General features: G+C 43.6%; 1 protein-coding gene across 6 annotated transcripts; it reads right to left on the bottom strand.

Annotated features, from left to right (window-relative positions):
- Window positions 1–185: 185 nt before the first annotated feature.
- On the bottom strand, window positions 186–21,121 carry gdpd4a (glycerophosphodiester phosphodiesterase domain containing 4a). Of its 6 annotated transcripts, none has more exons than XM_069533815.1 (19): window positions 20,936–21,121; window positions 13,885–13,989; window positions 11,412–11,618; window positions 11,119–11,224; window positions 10,517–10,620; window positions 10,238–10,331; window positions 9,697–9,756; window positions 9,507–9,605; window positions 9,315–9,408; window positions 7,011–7,156; window positions 6,756–6,838; window positions 5,630–5,780; window positions 5,042–5,260; window positions 4,612–4,769; window positions 3,992–4,139; window positions 3,348–3,430; window positions 2,738–2,817; window positions 2,436–2,558; window positions 186–1,750 (listed from the first exon to the last, which is right to left on the bottom strand). In XM_069533815.1, exons 9-18 carry the CDS (start codon window positions 9,367–9,369, stop codon window positions 2,464–2,466), a joined length of 1,218 nt encoding a protein of 405 aa, XP_069389916.1. In that variant the 5' UTR covers window positions 9,370–9,408; window positions 9,507–9,605; window positions 9,697–9,756; window positions 10,238–10,331; window positions 10,517–10,620; window positions 11,119–11,224; window positions 11,412–11,618; window positions 13,885–13,989; window positions 20,936–21,121; the 3' UTR covers window positions 186–1,750; window positions 2,436–2,463. The 6 variants fall into 6 exon arrangements, with proteins under 6 accessions (XP_069389916.1, XP_069389918.1, XP_069389914.1 ...); XM_069533817.1 differs by having other exon boundaries at window positions 2,425–2,558; XM_069533813.1 differs by lacking the exon at window positions 2,436–2,558 and having other exon boundaries at window positions 20,936–21,120.
- Between the last annotated feature and the right edge of the window lie 1,431 nt (window positions 21,122–22,552).

Raw genomic sequence — 22,552 nt, forward strand, 5'->3', positions numbered from 1 at the left:
AAAACCTGTGTCTTTGGTTGATGAAAGTTTCTGCAGCACGTTCATCTCCAACACTGAACAGCAAACTCACAAATCCACGACTTTCCAGAAACGTTGAGATGAAGAAATTCTGGATTTCACATCTGAAGCCAGATCAGATGAGAACAGTGAAGCGCAGGAGAACAACAGAGTCAAACTTCCACAAGCACCGTCTCATGATCTTTATTCAGAACAACTAAAACTATATTTGGCACAAACCTGAAAACTGAAAGGACCCGGCCACAACGTTCCTCGTGAAGAAACACGGCCCCGTCTGATGATACATTCACTTTAGTAGAAACAAATATTGACGACACCGTCTCTATCCTCTGGTTTACATTCACTCAGTCAGTGTACAGATCACACTCAGCCTCCAGACACTCACACAGCTACAGTCTAAAACAGGGTTCAAGGTTTGGTCTAAAGCAGCTGATGATGAAAAGGTACAGAAGACACTCAGAGTCCAGCTGACACACGTTTCCTGCTCTGAAGCTTTCACTGCTTTCACTCCATCATTTGGCTTTTATCAACTTAGAAACACGAGATGGTAAAAGTGGAAGCGACTCACGTCTACAGCGGTTTATATTCATCGATGTCTTCTTTGTTTGTGTGAGGTTACGTTTCTTGATGTCTTGCGTTGTTGAGCTCAGCTGGTGTTGAAAGATGAAAATGTTCTGGAGCGTGTCGGCCTCCGGGCTCGTGTTTTAAACTGTCCAGTGTCAGGTCACTGCCGCGGCTCTTTGATGAAGTTACCGTATGAAAATGTTCCTGGACTCATGTCCAGAATCTCTCTGCTCCGTCACTGAGGCCAGATCAGTGAGCGAGGCTCAGTTCAGTTCAGTTCAGTTCAGTTCCGTCCCACAGACGGAGGACGACACAGGAAGTGGAGAAAGACGAGAGAGTTTGTCTGAATCTACTTGATAAATTTTCACTGATCTGTTCTTGGTCACTTTGATTTCTGAACATCTTCATTTTATTTGCTCTTTTATTTAAATCAGATGAGGTCCTACTCCAACAGTGGTGGAATGTAACAAAGTATATTTACTTACTTACTGTACTTGTACCTGTACTTAAATATGTTTATTTTCAGGTACTCCATTAAATACATGGTCACAATCAGAGCAGGCAGGTAACGTTAGACTCCGCCTCCTGCGGTAGACTCAGTATCCTGAAGTTCAATGTTTCGCCTGACGACTGTTTAAACCTGCTATTTATATTCATTTCACTTCCTTATTTGATTTTGTCAAATGTTTTTTTATTGGTTGAATTTAAAGAACTTTGTGTTGAATTGTTATAAATAAATAAAATTTGTTATCATATGTATATTTTTTACTAACTTACTTTTTACTCAGGTAGTAAAGATAATATGGTACTTTTACTAATATGTCTACTTATTTGTACCTGAACTGAAGTAAAAAGTACTTCCTCCACCACTGTTCAAAAATCTGAATGAAATGAAACCACCTGTTAATGTTGAATAAATTAAGTTCAGTCTGATTTGATTGTTGCTTCATCATGAATGTTTAATTTGATCAATAAATGCTGAAGATATGAAATCAAGTTTTAACACTTCTCTACCTCCCTCTCTCTCTCTCTCTCTCCCTCTCTCTCTCTCCCTCTCTCCCTCACTCCTCTGTGATGGTGGGCAGGTGAGGTGTGATGGGAGAGCTGGGCGTGCTCCGGGTATCAGGCCTGATGTTGACGCTGGAGATCGACCACACGTCACTCAGCTCTGCAGAGGGAGGCAAACATCAAACAGTTTAGACTTTATAGCTTCACCTGTCAAGGAGCATTGTGGGTAAAACAGAGGCCACACAGGAAACACTTGAAGAAGATGAAAAAGGTGCTGAGTTGGGTTCATGATGCAGGGAAACGTTGTGTTGCAGCTCTTTTGTTACAGAGCTCAGGTGAACACTGTGACCTGGTTTTGACATCTGTCCTGAGAGACTAGATCACATGTGTTCACACCTTCGTATCAAACTGTGTCCAGATGTGTGAGTTTACAGTCTCATGTCACTGTGTTGTGTGTTTCAGTGGAGGAGCAGTGAGAAGTGGAGCAGACACAGAGACGAGTCAGTGGATCAACAGGTTGTGTCGTGTGTTGACCCATTTAAGAAAAGAGTCAATCGTTACGTGGCCGATCAGAAGCGTCAGCTGAGACGTCAGCTGAGACGTCAGCTGGGACGTCAGCTGAGACGTCAGCTGGGACGTCAGCTGAGACGTTCCTTCACATGTGGCCCGGAGACATTTGTGTCCACACAGCACAAAGAACGTGGCCACACGCGTCTCACACCTCCTCCGAATGTGATCTCACGAAACATCTGGGTGCGTTCACACCTGAACTCAGGGAACTAAAAGAGCTGAACTTAGTAGAGGGGTCATACAGGGGTCATACAAGGGTCATACAAGGGTCATACAGGTTCCTGAGGGCTGACATGCAGGGAGTCATGGGTTGAAGACCAAGGGGAGGGAGACGAGGGCTCCAGCAGGAGGGTCAGAGCGGAGGGGGCTCCAGTGAACACAGACGACCTCTGAAGAGTCTGATACGAACAACACACAGACACACAAACACACACACACACACACAGCAGGACATCACTGCATGCAAAGCGGCCTCAAAAAGATCCTGACGTCATTATGGAGCCAAACATCAGATACTTTTGTGTTTCATTTACACACAGTGACACAAAACAGACTCACAACAAAGATATTCTCATACCCGTCCTGAACTTGCTGTACGGTCCGTTCTCATGAGCCTGACGACTGCCAGACCAGAAGGGCAGGCCTCTCTCTCTCCACCTGTGACACACACACACACACACACACACACACACACACACACACACACACACACACACACACACACACACACACACACACACACACACACACACACATTTTCGTATCCTCACTTTAATGATTCTCGGATGTGAAACAGAATTTAATGGGTTCTCTCTCATGTCAGGCCTCAATGCAAACTTACTGACAAACCCAGATGAGACTTCCTCGGTGGAGGTGATAAAAAATAAATCACATATTTATTTTATTCCTGAATGAAAAAGGATGATTTCAAACCGAGGGCTTGGAACTGATATAAACGATGGTCGGTTGAAAAATAAATCAACATTCATTCAATTTCCACCTTGAGTCTTGATCAAAAACCCTTTTGGTGTCGACAGAGACTCTCAGATCAAATATTAATAACAGGATGACTCAGACCAGCTTCACCACCCGACACCAGACGTCACAATCAGCAGGGGAAGGTAATTATGAGAGTGTGTGTGTGTGTGTTTGTGTGTGTGTGTGTGTGTGTGTGTGTGTCTACGCACCAATGGAATATGAAAATGGCGATGATGAGGAAGGCAGACACAGCGTCAGTCAGAATCCACATCAGACTGTATTCTTCAGGAGTCTGGAGAGAAAGAGATTTAATTTAATTTACTGAAACAAAAGCTTCTCACATTTTTCGGAGCAGACACGGACGAGTGTGAACGTTCAGGGTTCATAAAGAACCGTGAAGACTTGAACACACGGATTAGAAAACTTCCCAGATGTGCAGGTGGAGGTCGAGGACGTTTATGTAACTAAAATGTCACAGACTGAATCTTCAAACACCCTCGACATCTGCTGCCGAGATTTTCAGGCCGATACAGAACCTCCCACCTGCTTCCATCAAAGATCGTGTAGCACGTGTCTGTGTTTCCATGGCAATACTCCGAGAGGTAGATCACGAGGAGCAACGCTGAGCTCAGTCTGGTGTGAGAATAAAAACTCTGCTAATAACACATGAAAAATGTTTTAACTTCTTATATTCTTTTAATTTTTCTTCACGGAGCAATTTATTTATTTCTTATTTAATCAGGCTGAGAGTTTAAATCTCTGTTTTCAAGAAACATTCACAATCAGCGAATAAATTCAACTCAACCCAGAGTTGACTCTTGCGATTCTTAAATCCTTCAAGTATTTTCCTCACCATGAGGAAGAGCGGCTTGTTGATGTTGGACAGGACGTTCACCGAGTTGGTGGTGACGGACTGAGCTCCGGCACACCAGGCCAGGGTGTAGAGCCACGGCTGACTGATCACGTACAGGTTCGTACTGATGTTCACTGACTGGTATTTACTGCAGAGGGAGAGAGGGGCGTCATGTATAACAGACAGGAGGAGAGAGAGAGATGGACCAGAATAGAAGTTAAACTTAATTTACATATTTCATCTACTTTATTTTCTAAAATTCAACACTTATTTTAAGATTGGACATTTTTAAAAAAGACTTTAGGTTACATAGTTTATTTTTTGCTGTGCTTGAGAAAAGAACATTTATTTTTTATTAAAGTTCTTAATTATAATCCTTTGAGTTCAATATAAATAATAATATAAATAACTTTAATATTGTGGAATCTGTTCAAATATTATTGCATTATACTAATATTTTAATAAATGTTGCATTGAATCAACTAGAGCTGAAGTTTGAGAACATCTTTAGTTTCAGATCATGTTGTCTAACTCCACGTCTCCAACCAGACGTCTGTTGTTGTCCTGTGTGTGTGTGTGTGTGTGTGTGTGTGTGTGTGTGTGTGTGTGTGTGTGTGTACCTGATCTGTTGTTGAGACATGGTGCTGTAGTCCAGGTTCAGTCTGGTGATGTGTCCGTCTGTCAGTTCCTGGATAGAAGCTTTTTCTCCAGATGTTTGTTGCAGCTCTGGATCCAGAGCCTGAACCAACTCCCTGTCCTCAGACGGCAGCCACAGCACCTACACACACACACACACACACACACACACACACACACACACACACACACACACACACACACACACACACACACACACACACACACATTTCAATGAAAACATACAGTACACACATATTAAGTATAGTAAATATGTCACCAGCGTCTCAATCACTAATATAAAAAGGAGAAAACTGCTCGAGGTTACTGAACAATATGAAAACCAACAAACAAATACATTCTATAATACGATTCCTGGTTTTAATATTGTGCTGAAAACATCTGAACAGTGACCTGTGAGGAGTTGATGTGGGCCTGCACCACCTGCAGCGTGGTGCTGATGTATGAATCACTGTAGGGATGTCCATGCGGTGGCCTACGCAGGTCAAAAATTACAAGCCTGCCACTACGAGCTGCCACCTCCAGGAACTGGGCCAGTGAGGGAACAGACTGGTTCTGGGCCTGCGAGCGGTCCACCTCCGACAGGGACCACACGGTACCGAATGGATCCTTCTGCACAGAAGAAAAGCAAAATCCACCAGTGTTTATTTCTTTCTGTGTTTTTACTTGAACTTCAGATTTACTTTGTTCTCTCGAGGTTCAGTTAATAATTTAAGAATATAAAATGAATCAGACTGTCAACATCGAGCGAATTTTCCAATACTGTAATTTAGTGTTTAGAGAAACAACATGCGACACAGTTGTCGACCTCTAACAAATAAATGCACGTCCACGAGTCACATGTCTTTACTTCAGTTTAACCTCCGAGTAAAAAAACTGATGATCAGAACTTCGGTTTTCAGGTTTTCAGGTCGTCAGGTCGTCAGGTTTCAGTTTCTCTTCCTCTCTTCTACAGACTGTGTTTGTTTGTGTTTGTCTCACCGATAAGAACCAGTGGCCGGCGTTCAGCTGCTGCAGCTCGGCCCAGGTGAACATGGAGGGATCGAGGTGCGTTCGGTTTGGGAAAACCTCAGCTACGTCAGTGGTTCTCCTCAGAGTGGAGTCGTGCATGAGGAAGGGGACTCCATCATAACTGCAGATGAGATTAGGAGCATGAGGACACAGGATGTAAGAGAGGGAACCCACGATGTTTGTAATAGAAACGGTCCGATATTGATGTTTTTTCCTAATGTGATGTAATTTCTCTGAGATTCTTTAAATGGTTCATATCTTTACACTTTGTAAAACCTCAGCTACGAGGTCATGTCAATTAATTAACCATCATACAAAAATTTAATTAAATGTTTTATAAATTGTTTTCATAAAATTCTAATAAACACATAAAACACACACACACGGTTTCCACCGGGGTCACCAGCAGCATGAGATAAGCTAACCTGCTAATGCTAATCCCTCTGTTTTCCGGCGTGGTAACTCACCAGCCGTGAGCTAATGGGAGGACTAACGGCTAACTGGATTAGCATGGCACTAATCACCTTAGTGGTGGAGGAAGCACGGAACAGACTGGGTTCACTGTGGGACGACTGCTCCTGCACACTGGTGAAGATTCGACCCTTTCACTCAAACATAATTAACTTGAACCAACTGTGAATGTGCACTTTAATGATTTGATGCATTCAGTCACTAATCAACACTCACTGCTACAGACCTGTTTCTAATAAGAGCTTAAACTCCTGGTCTGACTCTGGTCTGACTCTGGGTCTGAGGTCCATGTTGCTTAAATATATTTCATGATCTTTAGAGAAAAACCGGTGATTTTATAGAATAGTTGAAGTATATATACTTTTATCGTTGTGACCAGGTGGTATTATCTCAGTATATATATATATATATGTACTATAATATATGTACTTTTACCTGAAACAGATGACAAACTACCTTTTTGTGTCTGTAGCTTCTATAACACATCATGACTCATCATGGTGAAAAAAACTTTCAGCTTCCACAGAGTATGAGAGACACACACACACACACACACACACACACACACACACACACACACACACACACACACACACACACACACACACGTGAGAAGAGCTCGGACCTGATGGTGACGTCAGTCTCCAGTCCTTCTCCTCCAGCTTCCACTGCCTTCTCAAACGACATCACGGTATTTTCTGGAGCAAGCTTCACACACAAGAAGAGGAAGAACAATCCCAGTCTGATGAATAACGATGCACGTTCAAAATATGGACATACAACACACTGTACGTGCACGCTGATAAAATATTACGATCATAACCAACAGAAAAAATGTCCGAGAGCAGAAAGAGGAGGAAAAACAGAATTCCAGTCTCACCATCGGAGCTCCTCTGTGTCCGATTAGTTTTGGAGCTGGTCCCAGTGTTCCTGCCTCTTTGATGCAGGGCGAGTACATTCCCAGAGGAACCAGGTAGAGACAGAACAGCACCGACAGGTACAGACCCAGGACGGCCACCTGACGCACTGCGGAAACACAGAACAACACAAAGACGCTGGTATTACACAACACTGACTGTAAACACTTACTAAACCTTATGAGGGAAACAAACTGAGTTTAGGTCCTGAAGCACAGATCCAGTGATTTAGTGACAATCTGTTTATTGTCATTATTTGTACCAGTTCAACACAGATATTTAGTTTTTTTTATATCAGTAGATCATAATCTGCAGTAGACCTACAACACACCAACTAATCCAAAAACCAGCAGATCGGAGCCTCTTCATGAGCCAGTTAAGAGTTACAGGACTGACCCAGGGGAGATATCGGAACTTAATCGGTTTAATATACAGTAAATCTTTCCTGATAGGATCAACATGGTGGGCTGGTGCTGAACTGTAGCCATCTGGGAAACAGGCGGAACAACGAGCGTCTGGTTAGAGAGTTAATCCACCTGAACCAAACCAGGACTTTCACATTAGACAGAGTTACTAAAGAAGGAGACGCCTCATGTCTGATCAGTGCAACAGTTATTGGAATAAATGAATAAATGTTCTTATTGATTCAACCTGCTGCAGGTCAACAGATCATTGAGAGCAAGAGAGAAGTTGTGCTTGGTCTGAAGTATCTGCACACGCTCTTTATCACTGTTACTGCTCGGAGAGAAAAGCTCAGCACAGACCACAGACTGTAAATGAAGATGGATGACGTGTCACCACTTCCTCCCACTGTCTTCAAATGATTCAAACACTGCCCTCTTGTACTGACGATGTTATTTGGAGTCTTCGCAGTAAAGATCTCTGGTTCTAGTTTCTGTTTGACCAATCGTGTTTGAGCAGCCTTTAGTTGTCTGCTGGTCCACGTGGAGAGAAAAAGAGACGGAACACATTGAGCAAAATAACTGGACTGTGGACTTTTTAGTTTGGCCCATGTCCCATCCACTAACATGGCTGAGGTGGGGTTTCTAAGCACTATTCCCCTCACACATCTTAACTAAGTGCATTGATGAAATGAAACTAAACATGCAGCCCAGCGTTCATCTGATTACAGACGAACAGAGGAGTTTTATTACTTCCTATTCTACTCTCTCTCCCCTCCCTCCGACACGAAAGACCCTCGACATGACTCAGCATTACCCGCTGAATCACCACGGCAACCAGGGACAGTACCCATAGAGACCAAGAAAGAAGAGCGATGCAGAGACACAGAGGTCAAAGCCATTCAGTGGAGAGGACAGGGCAGACAGACACAAAGCCAAGAAAGACAGTGAGCAGAAGACGAGAAAAAAGAAAAAGACAGCAGCAGCAAGAGAAGAGGTCAGAATGATCCAGAGAGCAAAGAAAGAACAGGAGGAGTGAGGAGGAGAGGAAGAGGAGACAGGAAGCACCAGAGAGATGAAGAGAGGAAGAGGAGACAGGAAGCACCAGAGAGATGAAGAGAGGAAGAGGAGACAGGAAGCACCAGAGAGACGAAGAGAGGAAGAGGAGACAGGAAGCACCAGAGAGAGGAAGAGATGAAGAGGAGAAAGGAAGCACTAGAGAGAGGAAGAGGAGAAAGGAAGAACTAGAGAGATGAAGACACGGGTGAGAAACATTGATTTTCTGTTAAGAAGAAGTGCGGAGGGAGAGAGGAAGACAGGAGCCTCCAAGACATTGTGTCACGCTGCTGAGGGGGACGTTTGATTTCTGAATAGCTGTATCACCGGTGGGCGGAGCAGCTCAGTGTTATCACAGCTGAAGCTTTGAGAGCGGACGAGCTTCACTGTCTCCAAGAAACAAGACAACATGTCAATTCATCGAGGTCCTTTTTCTTTCCTCCACTTACTGCGGCACGTCAACAAGGGAGCTCCCCATAGTTCTCCAGAACCTTTCACTGAGTATGACGGACAGTTAGAGGGAAAAGATAAATCTACGAGTAAATATGACTCATAGAGGGTGAACGCTCTGTTAACATAATTATTTCAAACATAGGAACTGAGGTACTTTTTTCACGCTGCCACAAATCAAACCTCCAGGTGTTTGCACGTAAATACCCATAAACCTTTGTGTACTCGCGACCGCAACTTTTCCTGAGTCTCATTCGTGTTTCTGATGTGTTTGTGACGTCAGTGAGAGAAAGTGAGACTCATGAGTTCATCTTGAATTTACCCACGTTTAAAAAACCTGCGTACATTTGTTCCGCTCACCTTTCTTGTTCATGCGGAAGAAGTGTAACGCAATCGGCCAGGAGAGAATCGCCATCAGTGAGACCGCAGCCACATGGAGGTACGGTGCCGTCACCTGAGCGATTAAAAAGAGAGAGAATGAGGTGGTTCAAAAGAAATACAACGTCGTGTAACGCTCTCCTGTGATCGGCTGGTTGGAAGGGATCCGCTCACCTGCAGGGAGAGGAGAAGAGTCTTCCATTCTTTGCTCCAGAGGTCAGACAGGACGGCGATGACTGTGACAGAGAACGCCAACGTCACCACAATGCCCGTCTGAGGAGGAAGAAGAAGAAGGTGGAACACACACACACACAAACACACAACTGAGTGTGTAGATGTATTCAGTGTGTGTGTGTGTGTTTACCTTGTGGCACCAGTGGAGGTAAAGTCTCTGACCCTCGGTGAGCAGACACACGGCCAACACCTGAACAAAGTCATTCAAAACTTAATAAACTTAATAAAAACTTAATGAATTCACCAATAAAACACACGATCATCCAGAATTTAACTCAACATCATTAAATCAGTTTCATTGTTTATTCAAATGCCTCAGAAGATTACTTGGCTTCAGATGTTTTGTCCCTTGTCTCCTGAATGAACTCGATTAAACTTGTGTATACACCACATGTGATTTAGCTTTTTGTAACCCTGTGAAATAAATAAGGTTTATTATTATTATTACTTAAGATTTCTACTTCCTCTCACTGATTCTTCCTCCACTTCATCTTTCCTCATCACCTTTAATAATAAAACATGTTGCTGCATAACAAGCAAAGTGCTGAGAGACATTAAATGCACCTTCACATATTGAAACACTGTTTAATCACCAACCCTTCATATAATAACGACACGACCTGCAGCTTCTATAATCAGATCATTCTAGTGACATGCTGTCTGTTGCTCACCAGCAGTAGAGCGGTGTATGTGAAGAGAGCAGCAGCGAAGACCAGCAGCACCAGAGACCAGGGGAACCAGAAGCCCAGAGTCCCAAAGTTAAACCTGAGACAGAAGAAGAACAGACGTCTCTTCAAACAGCGGCTCAGAGACATTCACTGTTAACATGAGCAGTTCACAGATTTACAGCCCCCCCCCCCCATCATAACGTGTGCCATCACATACAAACTACATGGTGCGTGTGTGTGTGTGTGTGTGTGTGTGTGTGTGTGTGTGTGTGTGTGTCTCACCAGTCAAAGTCGTTGTAGTCGTTCTGAGCTTCACTCCAGAAATAGAGGAACACAAAACTCAGGAAGAAGGTGAGGATCAGGAGGCCAAAACTGCCACACTCCACCTGTAACACACACACACAGACACACACACAGACAGACACACATACACACACACACACACACAGAAGGAGGATGTGGTGTCTTTTATGAGGAACATGAGAACCTGCTCTTGGGATTGTGAAGATAAAACAGAGAGTGAGTGACAACATAAGATGAAGACACATAATGAACCTGTTTTTAAACTTTAAAGCTTTTGGCTCTTTATCATCGTGCTGCTGATTCTTCACAATCTGGCGGATGCAGCAGGAGTCGGTCGTATCCGAGGTGCGTACGGAAGCAGAATATTTTGATATCAGCTGACAGGGGAAACACTGATATACTGGAAGTGATAGATTTTCAGACCGAGGCAGTGGAGTCAGCAGAGAGAGGAAAACTGGTCAGGGAATCAAACCTGTGCACGATCAGCAAACTCAACACACTCTGTGGTGTGTTGTTTGTTTGTGTCAGTGTGTGTGTGTGTGTGTGTGTGTGTGTGTGTGTGTGTGTGTGTGTGTGTGTACCTTGCTGCAGCAGCACTCTCCTGGTTGCACCCAGACTCTTTGGTATCGTCTCCATTGGCAACCGTAGAGGCCGGCCAGACAGGAGACAAACGGCTGGTGTTCATACCTGATATTAGAAATAAGAAATCAGACAATTTAATGAACACCAGACTAAAAACTGCTCTTTAAACAAAATATTACCTGATGGACAAAATGAACAAGGTGGAGGATTCAGAGGTGAATGATTCTGGATTTTCAGTTATTATTGTGTAACTGCCGTCAGTGACCCGAGGTGAAGGTGAAATGTTCTGTACCTTTGCAGCAGCTGCCGCCGCACCACCTTTAGCTTCCCCAGCTTCAGTCTGGTCACGGGCGTTCACTCAACCCACGGCCCGGCATCACACAGAGAGAGAGAGGAAGGGAGAGAGAGAGAGAGAGAGGAAGAGAGAGGAAGCGAGAGGACCAGGATAACGAGGGAACATGTGAGAGGAGGAAAACAAGACAGGACTCTGGAGCCACACCTACAGGGAGAGAGAAAGTTTTAATTAACAATAACAAACGTGGTTTTATTCCTGCAACCTGCAGAAAATACAAATACAGAAATACACGTGATCCATGTCTACTTGTGTGTACACTAGTTGTACCTTCAGAACAGCAAAGTAACAAATCCTGGACTCGACACTCGATCTGCAGGATCGTGGAACTCATAACCTCATCATTTGAAATGATATTTCTCCAAAAGAGAAAAGAATTTAGTTTGTGCACTGAACACCTCCACACCACAGTTGTGTGACAGCTCCACTGAACCACTGAACCAAACAGAGCAAGAAGAAAACAGTCGAGGGGTAAACTAACCAACCATCAGGCCATCAGTCAATAATTCAACAACCACACACCTCGGGTTACACATCATAACAACGTGTGTGTGTGTGTGTTTGTTGTGTGTGTTACTAACACTGCACCGGTGTGTTGACCTCAGATCAGAGCTGTAAAGCCTCTTTGACGTGTTACAGATCCAGATGTGAGCTTTAATGTCAGTGAGTTCAGAACAAAGCTCCACGCTCCGTTAAACTTAGACTGGCCCGTGTGAGCTGGTGTGATGCTGGGCTGCAGGATGTGTGAGCTCAGCACAGAGCAGCAGATTGTTTTAACTCAGTGGGTTTGTTCATTTTGTCTCCACCTCACTGCCACTGGACGAGCGGGCCGAGTCAACCGTCCCAGTCGTCACACGGCTGCCATGGCAACCATGACATCAGATCTGTTATAGCTGCTGGGAGCAGGATGAAGGGAGTTGGTGTAAACAAGAAAAGCAGCAGAGGGAGCGATGGAAGGAGGCGACTGGAGAAACTTGAGAGAGAGAAATGACCCATCAGGCATCATCAAAGCTGTTATGTATTAAAATATAAAAACAGACCGCTCCGTTTAGAGCGAGCACACGGCAACATAACGTCCAGAGAGAGAGAGAGAGACAGATCAACATCCTGACATCGACAGTAAAAGGGACAGTTGAAGTCTTTTCCTTTAGATTTCTTATTCATGACAATATTTTGTTTTTATTTGAACACAGTTCCAGAATCTGAAGAAATTCATTTTATTTCTGGGATGAATGAACACAAGCATTAAGCAGCTTTAAGCTCCCGGTGACATTTCTAGTAGAAACTAATTCCTTTCCCAAATACATTTAACCATTTCTATAAAAGCACCTGATAGAGCTCATATCACCAAAAGTCCCCGAAACACACTCACAGATATCGGTTCCTGAAACACACTCACAGATATCAGTTCCCGAAACACACTCACAAATATCAGTTCCCGAAACACACTCACAGATATCAGTTCCTGAAACACACTCACAGATATCAGTTCCTGAAACATGCCTGATTTCTTTCTTTCTTTATGTCATTAATTGGGTTCTTCTCTGACACACAACACATCCTCCCATCAAGTTTTGTGATAAACCATCCAGAGGTTTTTGTGCCACGCTGCAAACAAACAAACACCTTCAGATTCTTCCAGGTGCTGATGAGAGCACAACTTTCACTTTCACTGAATATTAATTCACAGGTCTGCACTGAAAGCACCGCTCTCCGAGCTCCTGAGGTCAAAGTTTATTTAAACCACTGACGTCCATGAAGCAGACGAACATGGAACAAAGTGGAGAAATGGAGAACGATTCCTCTTTTCTTTTTCCTCAGTCTACAAATCCACCCGTTTTCTCTATTTCACCTTTATCTCCTCAACTAACTTCAGTTTTCTTCCATCCACTCGTCCGTGTCCCTCTCTCTCCCTCTGAACTCCCTCTGCAGCAGGTTTGAAGCATCAGCAGCTCTTCAGCTGGATTTCACTGCTGATGTATGTGGGTGTATTTTATGAGTAATGATTGAAATCTACAAAAACACACGACAAAAATAAATTCAGACATGATGTACAGCAGCCTACACCGAGGTGGATTACCTAACCACAGTTCTAAGATCTTTACATAATGAAACTAAAAACTCAGAGAGCACAAACCTCCACCGAGGCCCAACAGTCGAACAAGTTAAATCAAGCTGAACCAAATCGCTCACACTAATAACATCAGCCTCTAAATGTGTCTGATTTTTCTTAATCAGGACTCAGGAGTTGTTCCTTGTGTCACAGCCCGACTGTTCACAACAATTCATAGGAATCGGTTCAGTGTTTTTTGCGTAATCCTGCTAACAAGATTAAAAAAAACCTCCTTGGTTCAGGTAGTAAACAAATGTCCCGGTGGAAGGAGTGAGAGAAAAGAAAAGTGTAGCATCGTACCTGCACTTGAGGAGTTTCAGACTTCACTTCCTGTCTGCTGAAGTGTCCTTGAGCTCAGCTCCTGCAGCGCGGCACGGCGACATGTAACCCCCGTGGAGAGAAAACCTGTCGACATACATCCACAAAGAAAGAGTTTAAAGGAGACGTTTTAAACTGGCTTCAGAGGTTAGAGTGAAAGTACAGAGAGAACTTCCCCTCACACTTAAAGACTGCATGTTGCAACTGACCACCCCCCACCACCCCCCCTCCTTCCAAAAGTGAAAAAGAAACTGTGGTAGACTTTAACTGTCATAAAAAAATTAAAAGTGTTTAGTTTGTCCAGTCTGGACTAATGTAAAAAACATGACGGCCTCCGTAGAGAGGGTCCCCTCCATGTAAACATAAAGTATTTAAAGATAAAGTATTTAAATATAAAGTATTTTAATATGAAGGGTCTTTTCTGGGGTAAAGAAAACTACAATTCATATAATTTAGATGAAGCAAACTAGTGAAAACATCATATGTCTCCTTTAAACAAACTCTTCTGAGATCCGTAACTTTACCAACAATCCACTGAGGGAATAACAAGAAATCTACATGTCACCATCAAGGCTCGATCTGTGAACACAGCTTTTCACGTCAGGATCAGAATCCGATTGAAAACGTACGAGGAATGTCTGTGTGAATGTGCTTTTGTGTTTGGTTCATGAAAACATGAAAACCCAACTATTCACTGAAGTGACGTAGAATGAATGAGCGCGTTATCAAGTCTCCTCCAACCGAACAGAGACACGAGGCAGAGCAGCGGCTCGTTGAAGTGAACAGTTGAAACCAGTGAACCACGACAGCATCACAGGAGCAACGTGACGCAGCTGAGAGTCCGACACGGCTCTGATCCCAGTGAGGCTCACACACACCCACAGATTCCATATGTGCCTTTCAGTACATGAACTTGATAAACCTGAGATCCAAACACAGCATGTTCACTTATTCACAGATAAACAGAAAATCTCTAGTTCCTATACCGGCTTTTATTTCATCTGTGATGTCGAGGGATTCAAAAGTGTTGAAGTGTTATGGAGCCGTTATTCTTTCTACAGCTCGATTCATCCTTCAGCTTTAGCAGAGAATTGATCGGCAACAATTCGGAGAGTTGATTAAAATATTTAAGAGATGGTTCTATGGTTTCAACATGATCTTTGTGTGTCACAGGAAACACAAACTTGAGATCGCAGTAGAATGAACAAATCACATGATAGAGTTATTGAAGGAGGGACTACGTATCCCATCAGGCACGGTAACGCCTCGGGATCTGTCAGGAAGAGCTGGAAATCGAGCGGAAGACAATGGACGGAGGGATTAATGAAAACATCACATGAACACGAGACAAAACTAAATAACTTTCATTCATCAGAATCAACAGTAACATCCTGAATAACTGTTCACAGAATTCAAAATAATCACTGGTTGATGAAATCTGCTTATTTTATTTATTTTAATTTAATTTTCTTCCACTGACACAAGAAAACAAGACACGAGTGTGTTTTTCAGGACTGTCCCAGTTTGCTCGAGCCTTGTTCTACTTTTCCAGAATGACAGATTGTTGAGAAAGTCTTCAGTAAACAAAGTCCGTCTTTCTCCTCTGCTGAGACCAAGGACTCGACGAAATGTGGGTCAAACACGAAACATGAATTCATCACCGAAGGCTCCGAGGCGGTGCGATCTATCTATACCGACTGTATGTAGGTTGGTTTAATACTTTTTATAGCAGTAAAAACCTTCAGTGCTTCTAACACACGTTGCCTCCTCAGATACTTCCTGAAATGAAAACCCTGCGGTTGATATTCAACAGTCATGATCAGCAGGAATTATCTGGATCCAACCAGGTGCGATATGAACACTAAAGCTGTACAGGTGGGTCTGTCTAATCTCTGGAGCATCAGGACAGAAAGCACATTACAACCTCACTTGGTCTTGACACTAAGGAAACTTAGACGGTTCACACACGCACACACACACACACACACACACACACACACACACACACACACACACACACGCACACACACCTGATTTATCAGGACTTTAAGTAGTAAAGAATCTGGAAATAACTCTGGAAGTGTTGTTTTATGCGATATTAAAAGTTGCTCCTACAAGTGCCAGATAATCAGTTATTATCAGAAGCAGCTTCATGGCTTCAGAACTGTCCACTCAGCAGCTCAGCAACTGCAATGCACCAACTCTGAGAACCACATGGACATGAATCACAAATCCACGATCAGCCCTTTTTTCAATATTTTATCAAAAACAATTAATAAAGAAATCCAACGTGCCACCGGGGCTCTGACGTGAAACACTGACGTGGCTCCGAACAGACGTTCGAACCCTTGGAGGCTCTGCAGCCGAGCCGTCGTTCATCTTCGTCTCACTGAAGAAGCAGAGAGAGGTTAGCGGTCTGTCATGTTTCACTCGCCTGCTCGCCTCCATTACATCTGACAGGATCAGCGAGAGCCTCGTATCCACGCCAAGAATTAAATTAGAACTCCACAGGACTGAGTACAACTGGGGGTCGTTCCCTCGCTGCATTCAGAGGCTGAAGCAGAGCGAGACGAGTGCAACACTCCTACGTGTTCTGCTTTGTATCTTCGAGAAAGATATTTTACTGCTCGGAAAGAGAATCCTTGGAGTCTCCTCTCATAATCATCGTGTCGTGCGTCTGAGCTCTGATTCATCGTAATAATAACAGGAGGGAAAATAGGCTACATACAACTGATCACCATGGAAACGCTCCAAATCCATGACGAAGGTGAAAGTTGGCCTTGAACATTGCGCGTGGTCAACAGGACATAACATCCATTCTCTTATTGTTCACAGCACATCGATAATAATCCAGCACACACTCTCTGGCTGTTGCGCCTGCATCAAGTTTACCTCAGTCTCAGCCTCGCTGCGGTCGTCTCAGGACACGGAGGGAAAATCACAACAAAAGGTAAATGCAGCAAACAGGATGAACACGGCAGCAGAAGAAGAGACAGTTCGTGATCCAGGTGGAGCTTTAACACTCTCCCAGCCGCAGCTCGTAACACGTGCAGGACACGTGAATCTACAGACCGTCTGCAGCGCTTCACTCCAGCCACGGCTCGACTGTGGTTTCAGGATGTGAATGTGTTAAACCTTAATGATCCTCCCGGGGAAATAGATTATTAGATGTGTGAATGTGAAGCAGGTCAGTGCTGAGACCGAAATGTGTGAATGTAGAGGAGATTTTGAAATATATTGTTTAGTAAAGAGGTCAGATCTGCAGTGGATTAATAAGCACAGGGAGCTTTGCACGTGAAATAACACAAGCAGCTCGAAGAACATGCAGCTTGTTCTGAGACGTTCAGCAGCAGATCCTGGAGCTGAGCGGGACTGGACCCAGACTGACCTGGTGAAACGAACAGAGGGCCGGTGATGATGAAAGAAGCTGAATACAGAACTGAATACAGAACACAGAGCTGGAGGCTGCAGAGAATCAATGTGTCTCAAAGTGTGATTCCATCTGGTTCCCTATGATGCAAGGAAACACACGACACGGAGGAGAAAAGAGAAGAGAAGATGGAGAGTTATGAGCTCCCTGATACAGATACGTGCACATGTTGTTTCCTTTCATTACAAACTATGTGTAACTGTTGAGATATGATGGATTCATCAGGATTTATCTCCGGCACAGACAGAATGAAGTCACAGCCTCAGGAACGATCTCACGAATATTGAAATCAATTATTATTTTACTAAAACAAATGTTTCAAACAAAGACAGAATACAGAAGTCACACAATGTAGACATGGACCAGCAGGTACACAGTGTGTCTCCTGTGTGTGTGTGTGTGTGTGTGTGTGTGTGTGTTCAGGCCTCTGGGTAATAAAAGACAGATACTGTAGACAGATAGATGGAGAGCGGGTCAGAGCTCAGGGAGACAGAGAACATAAAACAATACGGCCTCTGTGTCCAGACCACTCAGCTCTCTGCTGTTCACTCACCACACAAACACATCACACCAACGGTACCAGGCCTGAACAAAATGGTGTCTGAAAACCTGATGAAGTTCTAATGAAGAAAAGGAAATATTTCAACCCATCGAGGTTTCCGTAAATGGAAAGTGATTCATGTCCAGAAAACCACAAACATGTTCAACCCGACCACAGTTTGAGTTTCCTGTCGTCGTACTGAGCTCAGCATGCAGGAGTCAGCGATGAGAAACAGTCACTGAGCAGAATCCAGGGTTTTGCAGAATCATCCCACGTGAACATTTGTCTCACGGATGAGTTGCACCACCAGGACACTTGTTCACACTGACCACATTTATATACAATACTCTGACTGCTGACCTCCACTCACATGTTCTTCACTAGAGCTCAAACCTCTGCAGGTGCAGCTCTGTCAACTCCATCATTCCATCCATCACAAACTCAAAGATACCAGTCGTCTCAACCGGCCTGAGTTTGATTCTCACAAGAATCTGTGAGGACGTCAGAAAACGTCTTTTCTTGCCACGTTAAGAAAGGAGATTCAAAGATCTGCTTCCTGACCCGTTCACTCGCAGCAGGATTCATCCGTCCGGAGCAAACAGAGGAGAAACCTCCTTGGTTGATTCTGATAATGAAACCAAAAACATTCTCTTCATTGTCTCATCAATGGTGAAGAGTTTGTCCTCGTCTGACGTCTGTTTGTCTGAACACACGTGTTATGAATGAGCGTGTACATCAGCAGTGATGTAAATGAGTCATGGCAGATTAATTATGACCAAAGCAACATGTTGATTTCTTTATCAAACGGCTCATTATGTGTTGTCACCATCACAAACACATCACAGCTCCGTGAGAAGAGAAAAGCTCCGTATCAGAGGATGTTTAATTACTTTTCACTGTTCAGTCTCCTTCAGCCGGAGGGAATATTCCCCCGCAGCAATAAAACACATCTCAGTAACATGTACGTGTGGACGTTCGTCTGAAGGGTCAGAGGTGTTCAGGACAAACTGAGTTTGTTTCTTTGGCTGATGGAGCATTTCCCCAGAGAAATGAACATCCAACCTCTACGACTGTGTATTTGTAGAAAGCAGTGGAGTAACAAGGACGGCTACAGGCAGCTCATCAGTTTCATAACTGTTATGGAATTTTCCCTGTCTCTTGTCCTCTGTGGGGCGAAGTGCAACAGGCTGTTGAGTTTGAGCTTGGTGAAGGTCTGAGACTGTGTCATCAGGAAACACTGTCTCCAGAACTAGAACATACATTTGATTGTTTCGGAACAAGCACAACCACAGATTCAATGATGTGTTGGGTTTAAAGTGTGACGGCAGCAGCAGACTTCAGAATAAGAGAGAGCATCATGCTCAGATGTTGTAGGGATGAGTTCTGATTTTCTCCTTGGCCAAGCTTCAATAAATATTTCAGCATAAGACGTCAAAGAGCTCCTGAACACTTTCCTCACTGATGAGTTGACCATTGATCAGCAGATTTTCCACAACAATAACAACACAACAAGGACAGAGGTGTTGAATGTCAACATGGACACAAATGTCTTCTAGAAGAACAGAATGTCCCTCCTCGTATCTCAACACGTCCAGGTCACAGCTCATTGTCCACATTCACCATCATCACTTCACCTCGTTTGGTTCGGACCTTCACACTTTTCAGTTTCGTCTGAACCAAAGTATCAGGTGAGAAAAGTTCCTCGGACGATCCAGACGAGATGTTTCTACCTCTGAAGAAATGAGAAGGATATTCTCATGGCAACCAAATGAACCAGTTCATTCAAGCCTGACACACGAGCGTCTACAAACCAATCAGCGTCGAGGACAGGGAGCCCACGTAGACGACAGGACGTCACACAAAATGATTTAGTCCCTAAATTGTTTGACATTACAATGTTTGTGCCCAGGACATTTTAGCTTCACTTCTGGAGAGTGGAAGCAAATGGAGACGTCCATCTTTGTTTACGGTCTTTGAGAATACCCTGTGCCAGAAACAGCACCATGCATCACTTTTCTAACTTCCTGTCTGGAGGCAGATCCACCGAGAACTTTAGAACAGTGGAAACAAACCTGAGAGGAGCTGACTTGACCTTCAAAGTTTCTACAAGGACGATGAGAAGGAGACAGGACCGGGTCAGATGGTCCTTCTCCTCTCTGCTTATATTCTGCATACATGTGAACCATGGAGGAAACCACAGTCACAGCCGACACAGTGACAGAGCTGACCTTGACTGGCTGAGACATCAATGAACTGTCCCTCCTTCTCTCACAGCTGCTCATAGATCCCGTCAGTGCATTGATTCGTATTGATCTCAGGGTTAATGACGAGGCTGCAGCTCAGACATTCAGCGTTCAGTCAACGTTTCAGTCAAACTGCTGCAGGAAACACAATCAATCAATCACTGGATGACGCGTGTGCAGAAAACAACCAACAACAACAACATGTCAGAGTGAGAGACTGAGGAAGAGACAGAGTCCAACACACACTGAGAACAGTTGTTATGTCATTACTGTGTCTTCACGTGTCTCACGTTGGACTGTGGCTTCTGTAAAGTACAAGTGAATTTAAAAAGCAAATACACTGATTCACTTAACTATGATCATTCATTCACAAATAAACTAACAAGGAAGCAGAGATGAGCTCTTCGTTAATCTAACTTTCCGGAGTAAGAACAGAAGCAGCAGCTGGATCTGAAGAATCTGAAGAATCTGAAGATTCTGATGATTCTGAAGATTCTGATGATGTGTTCAGTGTTTCACAGTCAAACACCTGAAACAAACACTGAGCTGTGATGATGATGATGTGATGATGTGATGATGATGTGATGATGATGATGATGTGATGATGATGATGTGATGATGTGATGATGATGTGATGATGATGATGATGTGATGATGATGATGTGATGATGTGATGATGATGTGATGTTCAGCTGCAGACAGACTCTGACTTCTCATCTCCTCCAGTTTCTTCTTCTCTTACAACTGAGTCGTTTAACATCTGAGACCAAATAAACAAGAGTCGTCACCGTGAGAGAAAAGACATGTACACGTTCTTACCAGAGGACGTCACAGTGTCTGTCCCTCTGTCTGTCCCTCTGTCTGTCCCTCTGTCTCCTCACACCGTCCTCTTCTTCTTCTTCTTCCGTTACTGTTTGATGTGCGTTGCGGTGCACGCGCCGTGTCGTGCTGCAGTGGTCTCGTGCGGCAGCTACGCGCCTGCGTGCGCGCGGTGAGGACACGGAGACGTACTGAGCCGCGTGCACGCGCAGCTGCAGCACGAGGATGGAGCCACCTGTTGCTGACGTCACACGGCCCCTCCCACCACTGAGAAAATATGGAAACAACGTTGAGTTAAAGTTTATAAGTAAAATTAAGTTTAAATAATTAAATTCAAGAGGAGAATTCACAGGATGTGATGTCATGTTCAGCATCAACTCGCAATACTCGCATATATATATATATATATATATATATACACACCTGTCTCTCTCTCTCTCTATATATATAAATATATATATAAATATAGATATATATACACACCTCTCTCTCTCTCTCTCTCTCTCTCTATATATATATATATATATATATATATATATATATATATATATATATACATATATACCTATGAATATATATATACATTCACATATATGTACACATACAAAAACTCAGGTATTAACACACAGTCACTGGGGTCCTCTCTCTCTCTCCCTCTCTCTCTCTCTCTCTCTCTCTCTGCTTATGCAACTCCTATGCAGAGCGTTGTCATGGCAACCTGGTGCACTTTTAATAATGGTGCATTGAATCTGGTCAACGAGGCCTCAGTCTCCAAGGTAACGTAGCCATCGAAACACACACACACCTGTTCTTTCTCGTCAGTCCATCATGAGCCCCTCTCCTCAACATAACCTTAATCTAATTCCACTGTTGACACAGCGAACACACGTGCAGCGCTCTGTGCACTGGGCCTGCTGCTCTTCACACGAGCTCTGAACAATCCTGTCTGTTAATCTCTGGTTGTCTCGTTATCTGTTTGCACAAGAACAGTTTCTTCTCACTGACCTTCTTCCCATCAAAACATACGCTCACACAACACTCAGCACTTTGTCTCACAGACGCCTGCAGGAAGTGACGTCCCTTAAAAGGCCCATTAAAATAAATCAAATTATAAAACGCAGGTTAAACAAAGTCAGATTTCCACCACAGATATTTTGAGGCAGTGGAAAGTGATCAAGCTTTCAACCAACAAAACGTATTCAAATAATTTCTGCTCATAGTCAGGCTGATGATTTTAGTGTAATTACAGTTCACATGCTCTAATGTTCAGGACATGACAAATATACAAACACACACACAGACAAGGAAGCAGCTGTTCTACAGAGCATCATCGATGAGAGTCAGTGAAAAACATCTGTTCACTCACACGTCTCAACCTGTGACTCAGACTCAAGTCACATTTAAATAGTCTGACAGAGTAAGGAGCCACAACGACCTGCAGGAAACAGCAGGTTTTCATCAGACTGTGTCTGTTACAGATGATGAATCTTCAGACAAACCTGAAAAGAAAGTGTTGTTAGAGATAAGAGGCCGGGATGTTGAGGAATGAGACATAAACAACTTGAACTCCTGATATAATCCTGATATAATCCTGATGTAAACTCATCATTCACAGAA

Source organism: Paralichthys olivaceus, chromosome 11 (assembly GCF_024713975.1).
Source record: "Paralichthys olivaceus isolate ysfri-2021 chromosome 11, ASM2471397v2, whole genome shotgun sequence".
Taxonomy (NCBI): domain Eukaryota; kingdom Metazoa; phylum Chordata; class Actinopteri; order Pleuronectiformes; family Paralichthyidae; genus Paralichthys; species Paralichthys olivaceus.